The following is a 12027-nucleotide window of genomic DNA, read 5'->3' on the forward strand; positions in this document are numbered from 1 at the left end:
TTGCATGAGAGTTGTTAGGCTTTAGTGTGATAATTTACCTTAGTCCAAAATGATCTTAAAGTGTGGTTATGTCTTTCCCTAAAAATATATTAATATTTGCGTGTTCTGGAAGGTAATCAGAGCTATATACATGCTGAAATGTCCTCATTAGAGCTTGGATACTAGATGTATGTTGTGGTTGCCAGCCCTTTGCCAATGCAGCTTTAAATACCAGTCCAGACAAAAGCAGAGCTGCAATATTTCAGATACAACTCCCACATTACAGAATAATTCTGCTGCATGAGGGGTAGGTTGTTGAAGGTCTTACTCCATTTTCTAATGGTCAACTATCAGGAAACCAAGGCCATAATCTGTCTCATTATGGTCTGATGATGAGATTTCATGACACAGAAAGGCCAGTCTGACAGAGGCCCTTTCTTCGCAGCTCCTGGCTCTTCCACTCCAGCTTATGCCGTGCTGGCTCTGGATCCAGAGGTCCTTCCCCTTGGTGCTGGTCTGACCCCTCAGTGAGCTCATTCAGTCTGCTCCATCAACAGAAAACTAACCTGTCCTCCAGGTCACCCACCAGGAAAAGTCAAATATTTTCCTGCCGTTTTAGTGAGCTGCATTTGCTTGCCCCAAGGTCGGAGGAGTGCGGGGGTCAAAGCAAGAGAAGGGCAGGCTGCCCGGCCAGGAGCGGGGGTGACAAGGAGAAGTGAGACAGCAGGGAGCTGTTGGATCATCTCAGCTGCCTCCCACACTTCTCCCTGGCTCATCCCCTGGTTACCCAGTGCCAAATGCCTGGGGCATAACTCGACTCTTGTTCCTACCATTGATATTACTGGTGAGGCATATCACAGTAAGTATAGCTTGGAATTTACAATGTAAATAAGGCCATACAAGCTGAATTGCCCCTTCAGTGTTTGGGTGTGGTTCCTCATCAGAGCCAGCTTTCCTAAAAAGAAAAGGAGAAGAGATTGCCCTGATCCGATCAATGCTCCTTTGTGCTTGCTTTTAGGAAAATAAAGAACTTCAGTCTCTGCTCTTGCCCGATTAAGATATCACTTTAAACAAAATCGTTTAATTTTGGTAGGTTTATTAATGTGCAAAATTTATTTTCTCCTGATAGTGTAAAAATTGCCATTAATTATTTAATTTTAATAGTATTTTATATCGTATCTATTACTATTAAATGTTTTATTTTGAGACATTTTAGGGAAAGAGCAGTGCTCTTAAAATATTTTGATAGTTAAATAAAACATAAGTTCAATGAAGTTATGTCCTTTTCCACTTTCCTTAGACCTTGTATTATTTTCCTTTCTGAAGTTCTTTGTAGGCTGGCTGTTTGTTTTCAACCATCTGTAATATGGTTATACTATAGGTTAGTATGTTTGGCTATTGTATAAAACAGTAAGTAAAAGGTTTCTCTATGTATTGAAACATTTTCCTTCATGTGGTTTTTACTCACTGAAGTTTAGCTCAAAGAATCATTGAAAATTACAGTTTATGTTTTGGATAATTGTAAACATATTAATTGACTCTATAGGATGTCATTAAAGCACATTTTTTTGCTTTAAGCCTATTTATTTAGTCTAGTCTTGTAATGTTAAGGCTACATAAGACTTTTTGCTGGCTTAAGCTCTTCCTGTAGACATGCTCTAAGCACCTTACCTTTTGTTGCGTGAAAAAAACTAATAACATGGGTTATTGCAATTTGGCAGTTTTATAACAAATGATAAAACTGCAGGCACCAGAGAGGGGAAGGTGGGAGAAGGTACCTGTCAGGTACTCAAGAGCATTACATCTCCATAAGAAGGAAATAATTTATCCCCACTGAATAGGCTCTTGTTCTGCAGGCAGCATGCTGTGGCCTGGGGAGCTGGGAAGGATTTGCAGGGCCAGGGCAGGTACCTGGCTGAGGAGGTGTAAAGAGAAAAGGCAGAGGACTGCAAAGCAAGAGATTGATGACTTGGGAATATTAGTTTTGTGGTGGGCTAGACTGTGTTTTCCATTTGGGGAAAACACTGAGTGAGAAAGTTAGCTGTTAAAGACACGCAGGAGAGATGGGGGAAGCGTCCAAGCTGAACTCTTGTTTCCCTTTGTTCTTCAATGCCCTCTGCTGGATCTGGGAGCGATGGTATGTGTTTCTTTTAACTTGTACTTAGCTAGGTCTGAAATGCAGGGAATGTCATTAAGAGCTTCATTTGAGCAAGGACTTTCTGCTCTGATTCACATCCCTCCTGTTAGTATGGGATATCATAATAGTCTCCTGAGGGTTGCAGAAGAATACATGCTTTCCAGCTCGGGGCCAGGGGGGATCTCCGGCGGGATTAACTGGGATGTAAGTGAAAACCTCAGTCTTTAGGTACAATTAACCCACTAGTGAAGCTAGCAGATTTCCTAGGGCTCTGCCAGAAATCCTGCTTTACAAACCAAATATATTTTTTTGCAGAAGGAAACATAAAGATTAGAAGTGTCCAGCAGGCCTCTTCTGACCTAACCTCTCTGTATTTGAGGTTGGTTTCTAGCTGGAGATACCATATCGTTCTTCAGGCACAGTTCTCAGTTCTATATCAAAGGGTTAAAATAATTTCCCAAGGTAGTCTCATCCTCTTAACAAACAAGCTTTATAATCATTATTACAGAAAGGACGTTTTGTCTTCGCTTGGGTGACCGTTTCACCTTTTCTTGTCAGTGGTACACTGGAGAAGACACAACAATTTATTATAATTTTCACTTCTGATTGCAGTCTTTGTGCATGTGTTGTATGCTACTGCATATTTCATGTTTGCTTCACTAATGGACCGCCTCTTGTTTCTGCTCTTGCTAATATCAGTGCTAAATCCACACCAGCAGAAAGGACAGACAGTTTTGAAGACTGCAGTCTGGTAGTCTGGATAATGCAAGTGTGAAGCCATTCCAGATCAAGGTGGGGGAAGGCAGTCCTTCACCTTTTTGGAAATGGGAAGTGGTAACTCTTAGATCCCAGGAGAAATTGTTAGATCCCAGAATTTCCTATTTGTAGTTTCCCTCTGGCAAAAGGTTACAGTATTCTATAGGTGAAGCAAAGCATAGGTGCAAATTCTGCAGGGAAGAACAGCCAAGAGTTTTGCTAGGTGACTTAGGAGCTGGAGTATGTCATTCCTCATAACCTGTGTTAAACTGAAGTCTTTATCTGGTGTGACCTTAGTGAAACTTTGCTTTGTGAAAGCATTTGCTGGTGCAATGTAACTTGCATTTGTGTGCTGAAGTGGAGTTCTCATCCTGACTACAGGAGGTTTGCCTACCTGTTGCTCTCAAGAAGATATTTTTGCAAGAGGTGTAAGATTAATCTATTAAAAGCTGTACAACATCTTGTTCATTAGACCTCTAAAAGGGGGAATAGATATTATATATGCTATTCCCCCCCCCCAATTTTAATGTGTATTTCATTAATGTGTAGGCCAGAGCAACCAAATTAGATTTTTTTTCTTTTTAAGGTTCCAAGAGAAACAGTTCAAGAGCAGCTCTTTCTGTTTGTTTTTATCTTCTGCAACTTATGATATTTCTGCAACTAATTCTCCTCTCTCCTCCTTACTTTTTGTTGCTCCTCTTGTCAAAGATGGTGACTGGCTTGTTTCTCAGTTACTGCCTTTCTGATGCTTTGAGGATTCACCTTCTGCTTGATGAGTAAGCTGCATTAGAGGAAGACAGTGATTCCTTCTTTAGGCAGTAGAAGCCCCTCTAGTGAACCTTAGCATCACTGGCTTTGTCTCTGAGTCAGATTCACATATACTGTGAGAGAAGAAAACCTCACCATCCAGACTCCAGGCAGGAGTTATGCAGGGAAAGATTCTCTGAAAGCCAAGGTTGAGGTGATGTATGAGCAACTTGAGTTTTGCATGTCAGCGCAAAGATACGCTCTTTTTCAAGCAAGGGATGCAGGTAACCATTATGTACGTACAGCGAGTAAGGTGCTGAAGTGTGAAGAGCATGGGCTGTATGAGGACAGGAGGCCACCGGGGTCCCTGAGATGCTGCTGGGCCTCTGTGACTGCGTTGTGCTGCATTTACTGGCATCTCTCCTTAGAGGACCGGGCAGTTCATGGCAATGTGATCGGGAATTGGTTAACAGAAGAGGCAGATCAAGTGAAGTGCATGGAGGAGACTGTCGGAAATCCAGGCTGAATGGAGGTTCTCAGCCTGCCACATCTTTTGGAACCTCAGTGTGCTTCTTCCCCGACTTCTTTACCTGCCTCCCCTAACTGTCTCCTTGGGGCTAGAAACAAGAACTGAATCTTTCCAGGAAAGAAGAGAAAAAAGTTGGCAGTAAGCCAGCTAGGAAATGGGCAGTGAGCATGAGGCTGCTAACCTGTAATTGTCTCTCAGCTTTTGAGAACAGTACTCCAGGAATCATTATGTATGGGCTTCTTTGATAGTACTGTGGTTTAAGGGAAAAACATCCTCCAAAATTACCCTTTAATTTGGAAGTCAAGAGACTATCGATTTGATCTTGGCTCTTCTGCTCATAATTGAGAATCATGTACCTTTAACAAACTTGTTCTTTAACTGGGCCTCATATTTTTAATTCACCAGGCAACTGATGATTTTTCTTTCAGAAAAAAATAATTGAGAGGTTGTACAAGGTCGCTTTCAGCACAGCTGAGATGAAACCTATACAATAATATGGCAGATCTCAGTCTCGGCCACACAATCCTTCAAATGTAATTTTCCAGTATTTGTGTATTCACCTCTCTGGTCTGTAGTAACTGCTTTAATCTTGAGGCAATGGAATCTAGAAATTGGGTTGGCTTTTATTCAGGGGCTGTTTAACAGAATTTCACTCACATATATTGCTAATATATTTAGTTGGGGGAAAAAAGGCTTTTTGCCATAGGGTGGGGAAGTTAACAGTTAAAATCTAGTTTTGGTTTTATTTATGTCTACTATTTCAAGCATGCAACCATCTCATTTAAGAACACATAACTAAACTTTCTCCTCATGTTGCCTCAAGGTGGCAACACTATGTACAATCTTGAATGCAGACTAAGGAATCAAATCCTGTTTGTTGGCATTGTAGTGAAGAGTTTGACTGAAGGGCCACTGGGACTATTCCAGATTTACACAGTGTAAATTTTTCTTTTTGATTACAAAGCTTTATGGTCTTGAGTTCCTTTCCAGAATTGTTACCACATCTGTCACTGTCATTGCTATCGGTGGCTAAGGATGTTTTTAATGGAGTGATGCAATCCAAACTATCATTCTTGCTGAAATACTGCTCCCAAGCACACAATAGGCCAGGTGCTGTAATTATTAATAATTCCCTCTGATGGCATATATTGGCCTTCCATTTTGTTTTAATGCAATTTATTTAGAGTTATTTCTTCAGCGATGAAAATCGTTTTGGAGAGACTTTTTTGGAATTGTTGCGAGTTTGTTTGCTGGAATCCTTCTCTCCTGGAAATGAGGCATGTGTCTCATGGGCTCCCTTTCGCTTGCACACAAATGAACTGCTAATTAGAATGATGAAATTGCTGAGAGAGGTGAAACCTTCCAGTTGGCCAAGGAGAAGATTGTGGATTAGTCCGTGTAAAGCTGAAGGCTCGACTAAAACTGCTGTTCTACATTCTGGTGCTAATGAGACTTGTATGTCTGCCACTCGAAAAGCTGAAAGTGTGTCCTGTAGTTTGTGTGTAGAGATCCAGAGTGGGGGTTAACTCTTACAAGGCATTTAATGCTCTCATCTTTGATAATGACTTTTGGAACTGAGAATACTCAGCAATCCATATAAGGTGTTCAGCAGCTTATAGCATCCGGCTATGCAAGGCACTTTGCTCTTTATGGATAATTTTTGTACGTGATTAACAGCATCTTGAGAGGCATATGGATGTTTAGAAAATTGCAGGGTATGGTTTGGAGAGCTTTTTGTCTTGCATGCCCCCTGCTACCATTTTATATCTGTTCCTTGTTGATTTTAAGGCACTTCTGCTCATAACATCCATGTAAAGGAAAGAAATACTGTCTCCATCCCTCTGAAGCAAAGAGACACCAGGTGACTTACTCAATATCGTACTGGAGCATGAAGTCCAGTTCCAAGTTACTTGCCTGCTCACTCTTTGAGCTGCTTAAGAGGAGCTCTGGAGAGGGACCGGTATTAGTCCCTCATCTTCTAATACCAGTTCACTGTGGTGGTCAAGAATATATACACTTAAAATAAAGCAGAGGCAAATGTTTTTAAGAGTGGTTCTGTGTGTTTGCAGGCAGCCGCCGTATAGTGGATGTGATGGATGTGAATACACAAAAAGGTGTGGAAATGAGCATGTCTCAGTTTGTGAGATACTATGAAACACCAGAGGCCCAGCGTGAGAAGCTCTACAATGTCATCAGCCTGGAGTTCAGTCACACGAAGCTGGAGAACATTGTTAAGCGTCCCAATGTGGTAAGAGATCCCTGTAGTGATGGTGTTCGTAATTAGCTTCTTCCCAATTACCTGTAGCTTTATCAGAAATAAACATGGAATTGCAAGATGCGCACTTTAAACAAATGAAGTGGTGTGAAGTGGCTGTAACTCCTATCCATTTAGTGCTGGGATCTCATTTTTATCTACGCAGAAAGCTGGTCTCTTTGATAGTGGAACTTAACTTACAGGAATTAGGTATCTGATGAGCTCTTTATCATGCAATTTGCACAGATACTCAGTTCCAGGGAAAATGCATCCAAAATTAAAAATCTGTCTGTTGCCTTTTGATGGTTTTATAAGTGTTAATGTGTGAATACAACCTAATGCAAAATAACAATAGAGCTATGTTTTATGGAAAATATAAAGAAAAAAGATTAGCTAATAATACATTAGAAAAGCAGTCTCAATCTGTGCCTTGGTGAGGAGGGAGGTTATGTATTATCTCTAAAGTGTCTATAGGTGGGAGGAGGAAACTTAAAGCTATTATGACAAAGCTTAAATTTCTTATATATCAGTCCTCCTAACCACTGAAAAATGTTTAAGGGCTTATGAATCAAATAAATTGAAAGCGTGTGTTAAATATAGAAATTTACACATAATTAAATCAACATAATTACTGCAGTAGAGTCAGGGAAAGTGGGTAGATTTGTATGCATTTTTGAAGGGTGCAGGCCTCTTGTGATTTTGGTACCCAGTGGAGTCAAAGCGGATGAAACCATGACACTGTTAATAAAGATCATCTCATTCATCACTAAAATGTAGCCTACTGTGGGTGGGGATCAGAGCATCAGCTCAGTAGTACCAGTGAGACAGTGAATCAATCGGCCTTGGCGTTTTTGAAAGGAGGCCTTTGCTCCTCCGGGCACTCTGCAGAGAGCCTGGGCATCCATCCTGGTCGATCGGAGAACAAAGGGACTTCTCAACGCAGGATGCGCCTGCGGCTTGTTCCCTGTGAATCCGCTCCTGGCACTGGATGCTCACGTCTCTGCTGGACGTGAAACTTTATAGCTCTCTGAGACTGAGTTTTCAAATACTTACCCCTTTTCATTTTTAAATGCTATTCTGATTTTACCAACAGTTCTTTCATTTGGGACATCTCTGGCCTACACAGACAATATAAACACCACACTTGCATCTGAACAGGTCATAAAATAGGTTGGAGCTCTAGTCACTGATGTGTAGAAGTAATTCTTAAATGGGCTTTGTGTTCTGTTGTGCACATATCACAAATGGAACGTGAAGCACATTTTTAGAAGTTTTTGCAGGTTTTTGCTGTCATTCAGACACTAACTGGCATTTGGGAAGTGCCTTGGGGAGTTTCTGGTGATCAGTTGATCCTGGATTTCCCAAGCACAACATGCTCAGCAAGCTTTTAAAACATCTGCACAAATTTCCTGGGCACTAAGCACTAGAAAATAGCTCTAGCTATTAGGTATCTGCTACTACACATAAATGAATACTTCTTATCTATTTAATACAGCCAGGGTGCACAGCGTTTTGTAAAAACAGCAATATTTAGAGCTTACTGAAAGAGACATTTGCAACCCTATTAGGTACTGAAATGAAGGATGGAAGAAAGGCAGGGAGTTGAGAGGAAATCCAGTGTGTAAAGTCAGATACTGGCACTATATTTGTAGAAGAAAGCCCCCTCGGGGCTGCAGAGCTCTTTCAGCCCACATAAAGCAGAAATACTTGATTCATGTTCCTTATTGTGTAAAGGATGTGGGCTGTAATATCAGGATGTGGGAATTATGTCCGAATCTGGTCAGTAACCATCAATTTTGTGTTCGTATACTGTGTACACAAATAGTGTGTGCTGCATTTGGCCAGTGTGGCTGTACATCCCAAGCCAGCTCAGGCAGTCGTGATGCAATTCATGGAATACTGGTTCATGGAATCGGTACTATTTCTACTGGCTTTTCAAAGGGCTGTGAGTTAGCAACGGTGCTTGGTGCAGACAGAGAAACAGAGAGGGGCCAATCTGCAAGAATTTCACATGCTGATGGCAGTATTAGGAAGATCCTCCGGGATACAAACCATTGGGCAGGCTCATACAAATAATGTCCTCAGGTGGCCTTTTCAAAAGATTTAGTAGTTGTGAGGCTGACAGAAGTGCTACCCATGACTGGAGAGGCCTTCTCAGTTCTTGCTGCAGACAGTGCCTAGGGTAAGTCTTGAGGTCCTTATTGACCCATAAATGGAGGTTCATTCGTTTCACTGTTCTCAGCTGCCTCAGGATGTGCAGCCATACTGTGGCCAAATGCAGCACTACAGCCTCCCTCGCTGGACTTCTCTAGTTCACTGGTGTTCTCCCTGTTTTGAAATTTGGTACGTATTGTATAACCAGGAGGGACTGTTATGGATATCTAGCAGAGGCTCCTTCCTAACAGAGACCAAAGAAGAGGAGTCACAGGCTTCTCCTTGCTGCATTTTAAGGGACAGAGATGGTAGTCCACACTTCAGGACCCAATATGCACATCTCTGTCAAACATCGGTGTGGTACGTCTGTGTCACAACATCTCTGAACAGTCTTTAGTTTTTCTCCTTTTTGCCTTGTTGGAGGTATCATTCTCAGTGGTCAGCTTCCACTGTTTGCTCCTGCTCAGACTTTTTAAAAGTTTGGCTTTCAGACAAGGACTTCAGTGAATTTTATAACCAAGCAGAACTATGAAGGAAATGTTTAGTAGGCAGTAATGTAATTATTCAACTCAAAATTTGGCCAGAAAAGTAGTTAATGTTCCTTGAAATGTAAAGTATTGGAATATTATAATCTCTGTTGTGTTTGTGTTTCAGTGTTCATTAATTCAGTTTCTAGGATGTTAGCTACAAAAATGCATTTGAGTGCAGACTAACAGGTGATGGTGCAAGTGCTCACAGGTGGCTGTAGGTCAGAATTTGCACCCAGTTAAATCAGCTGCAAAGCTCTTTTTGCTCTCGGGGTTGCAAAGGCCTGAGTTGCGGTGAGGAACCTGCTGCACTTTGAAGAGCCAGGTCCACAGGACTCGCTCCGGAACAGTGAGATTCTCGTGGCTTGTGAGTGTGGGCCTGCTGTCCGTCTGCTGCTGTTGCCGTCGTTGTTACAGTTCTGTCCAACAGGAGTGTATCCTGTCATGTATTTAGTGACTAACAGTTGATTTTGATGGGGATTTCAGGTGGACTTAGTCGACTGGGTAGATAATATGTGGCCACAGCACTTGAAAGCAAGACAGACGGATGCGACCAATGCTATTTCAGAGATGAAATACCCCAAAGTGAAAAAGTAAGTTTGTTTAAGTCTTTAAAAAGCTCTACTCTCGACCTGCTTACTTAATTCCTTTTGAGCTCAAAAGCTAGTAGGAGAGGAAATATTGATTTATTTATTTTTTCGTGAGTAGGAAGGGGGGGGGGTCAGTGTGAGTGACCTGCTTAAGCTATGTAATACCAGTAAACTACTCCAGATTTTAAAGAAATCAGTTTTATCTTTGAGAACTTTATAATGGATCCTTCATGTTTTTAAGGCCTGTGGTTGGTGTTTTCAAGAGAGGAACTTTCTACTTTTTTATTCTAAAAATTCATTTTTAAAGGTTCTCAACACATTTTATTCTATTTTTTATTGAGAAATAATCAAATTTAAATTGATTAAAATATTTAAAATAAATTTTAAATAAGGTTTGAGATGCACTGAATACAAACAGTCTTTAATCAAATCCCTTTGAAAAGTACTTTTCAATTTTTCAGTTTTGAGCATTTACTCTTTCTTCTGAAAATGGCAGACTACCTCTGACCTTGAGCAGCAGATCCTCTGAAAGTACTGCCCAAATAACTTCACAGAATACAGATATATCATTCAAAATAATCAAAGTCTGTCTTCTGTGGGCTGGATTCAAATCCTTCCTGGGTTCAAACTGTTAATGTCTGAAAAGTTGTCAGCTGAGGGGCATTTAGCGAAATTAACACTTAAATCCGTTTTTAATAGATGTATGTCTCCACTGAAAGCTCACGTTGCTGGCCTTCATGCCAGTTTATTTTCCTGTTGACTTATTTGGCAGCAAGATCAAAGATTGAACTGACTATATGGACTGGGCTTGTTTTAGAGGACCCAGTTACAGCAAATTTGAGACAGAGGGACAGTTTTTCCTGCTTCTGCCTATCTTGGATCTAGTCTGTGGATGAGTATAACCTCACTTTTACTTATGTTTGGATGCTTACTTGTAGCTGTTTTCATATGACGATTGGGGTGGAAAAGCTATTTTGGGGGGCTGAAAATATGCATTTTACTTTTCATAGGAATTGGTACAACTGGAACAGGAACTGTTAGAGATATAAGAGCTGTTGACCTGTATGACAGTTGAATGCTGTGTAATACTGGAGTCCTTAGTTGATTTAACTGCTGTTTGTGTTTTGGAGGCATTTTCTATTGGCCAAACCTAATCCTGGCGGCATTCCAAGCTCTGCTGTTGAGCCGACCTCTAGCGTTTTGCAAATCACTCAGAACTGTTTCCAAACTATAATGTCTAAAATAGATTGGTACTAACATATACAAGAGGAATGTGCAGTCAGAAAGTGATATGCAGCATTTACTCCCTCATTCTGTAAAAATAAACATTTTGGAAGGTACTGGTGCCCATAACATGGGAGGCTCTGTGGCATGCATCATGGGGAAGCCCCGTTCTGTGATGAGCTCAGTTCCATTGATTTCAGTGGAAGCTAAAGATACTCCATCCTTCCGAAAAAGTAAGCTGCTTGTTAGCATAGCTAGATATGGATAGGAGTGCTGGTTTTCACACATGGATTTGGAAACGTTCTAAGTGACTTGCCTAAGGTCACACAATCAGCCAGTGACAGAGCAGAAAATAGAAGCCAGGCAACTTGTTTCCCAGTTGCTTAGTCTACTAAATAACATACTTTATTTACAATATGCTAAAGCTATGAAACAGAATCATGATTCAGAGATTCGGGATTCATGGATTATACAAGGTAAGAAGTCAAGAAGATGGTCCCTTTCCTAGAGCAGGTGTGCTCCAGGGGCTGAAAAAAATGCAGCAAGTAAACAAAACACGATGGTTTAGAAGAAAAAGGTAACAACATGACTAACTGAATTTAGCAGAAAAAGCAGAGTATATTATTGCAGTTCACTACTTGCTTCATAAAATGCCAGATGGTAGGTTTCAAAGAGGGATTAAAAGAAGTAGCAATTCAACAGATTTTGACATGAAGCTTTTCCCATGTGTGGGGGATGGCCTGGGAGAAAGGAAGGAGATGCCTGATGAAGAAGCAGACACATAGCTGTTGAGGTTGGTGTCACTGGCAGAATGAGGGTGAAGGTTGACAGCTAGATAAACTACTAGATGCAACAGATAGAGTGAAAATAATGAAAGACTGTAAGTGCTTCAAATGTGAAAACAGAACTTTGGTTCGATGTGGGAGAAAGGAAGAATTATCGTGCATGAGGATTAAAAGCAAGTGTGATATGGCCAGAGTGAGAATGTGTAAGGGTAATGCTAGTAATGGCTGGAGTAGCATAAAGACCAGAGGAGGGTGATTTGCAGCATTGGAGGTACAGAACCCTCATCAGTCTGAAGAAGTAGCAAATACTCGATTCAAAACAGATACTGATAGTTTAAGAGCATG

General features: G+C 41.0%; 1 protein-coding gene across 4 annotated transcripts in view; it reads left to right on the forward strand.

The window, feature by feature from the left end:
- The window catches only part of KDM2B (lysine demethylase 2B), a 120841-nt gene that overhangs the window by 24228 nt on the left and 84586 nt on the right, over nt 1-12027 (forward strand). For all 4 annotated transcript variants that reach the window (XM_062589794.1, XM_062589797.1, XM_062589795.1 and 1 more), the window contains exons 5-6: nt 6218-6396; nt 9570-9676. In XM_062589794.1, coding sequence (XP_062445778.1) covers nt 6218-6396; nt 9570-9676 — 286 coding nt within the window. The remainder of the gene's footprint in view (nt 1-6217; nt 6397-9569; nt 9677-12027) is intronic.

Source organism: Rhea pennata, chromosome 17, assembly GCF_028389875.1.
Source record: "Rhea pennata isolate bPtePen1 chromosome 17, bPtePen1.pri, whole genome shotgun sequence".
Classification (NCBI taxonomy): Eukaryota; Metazoa; Chordata; class Aves; order Rheiformes; family Rheidae; genus Rhea; species Rhea pennata.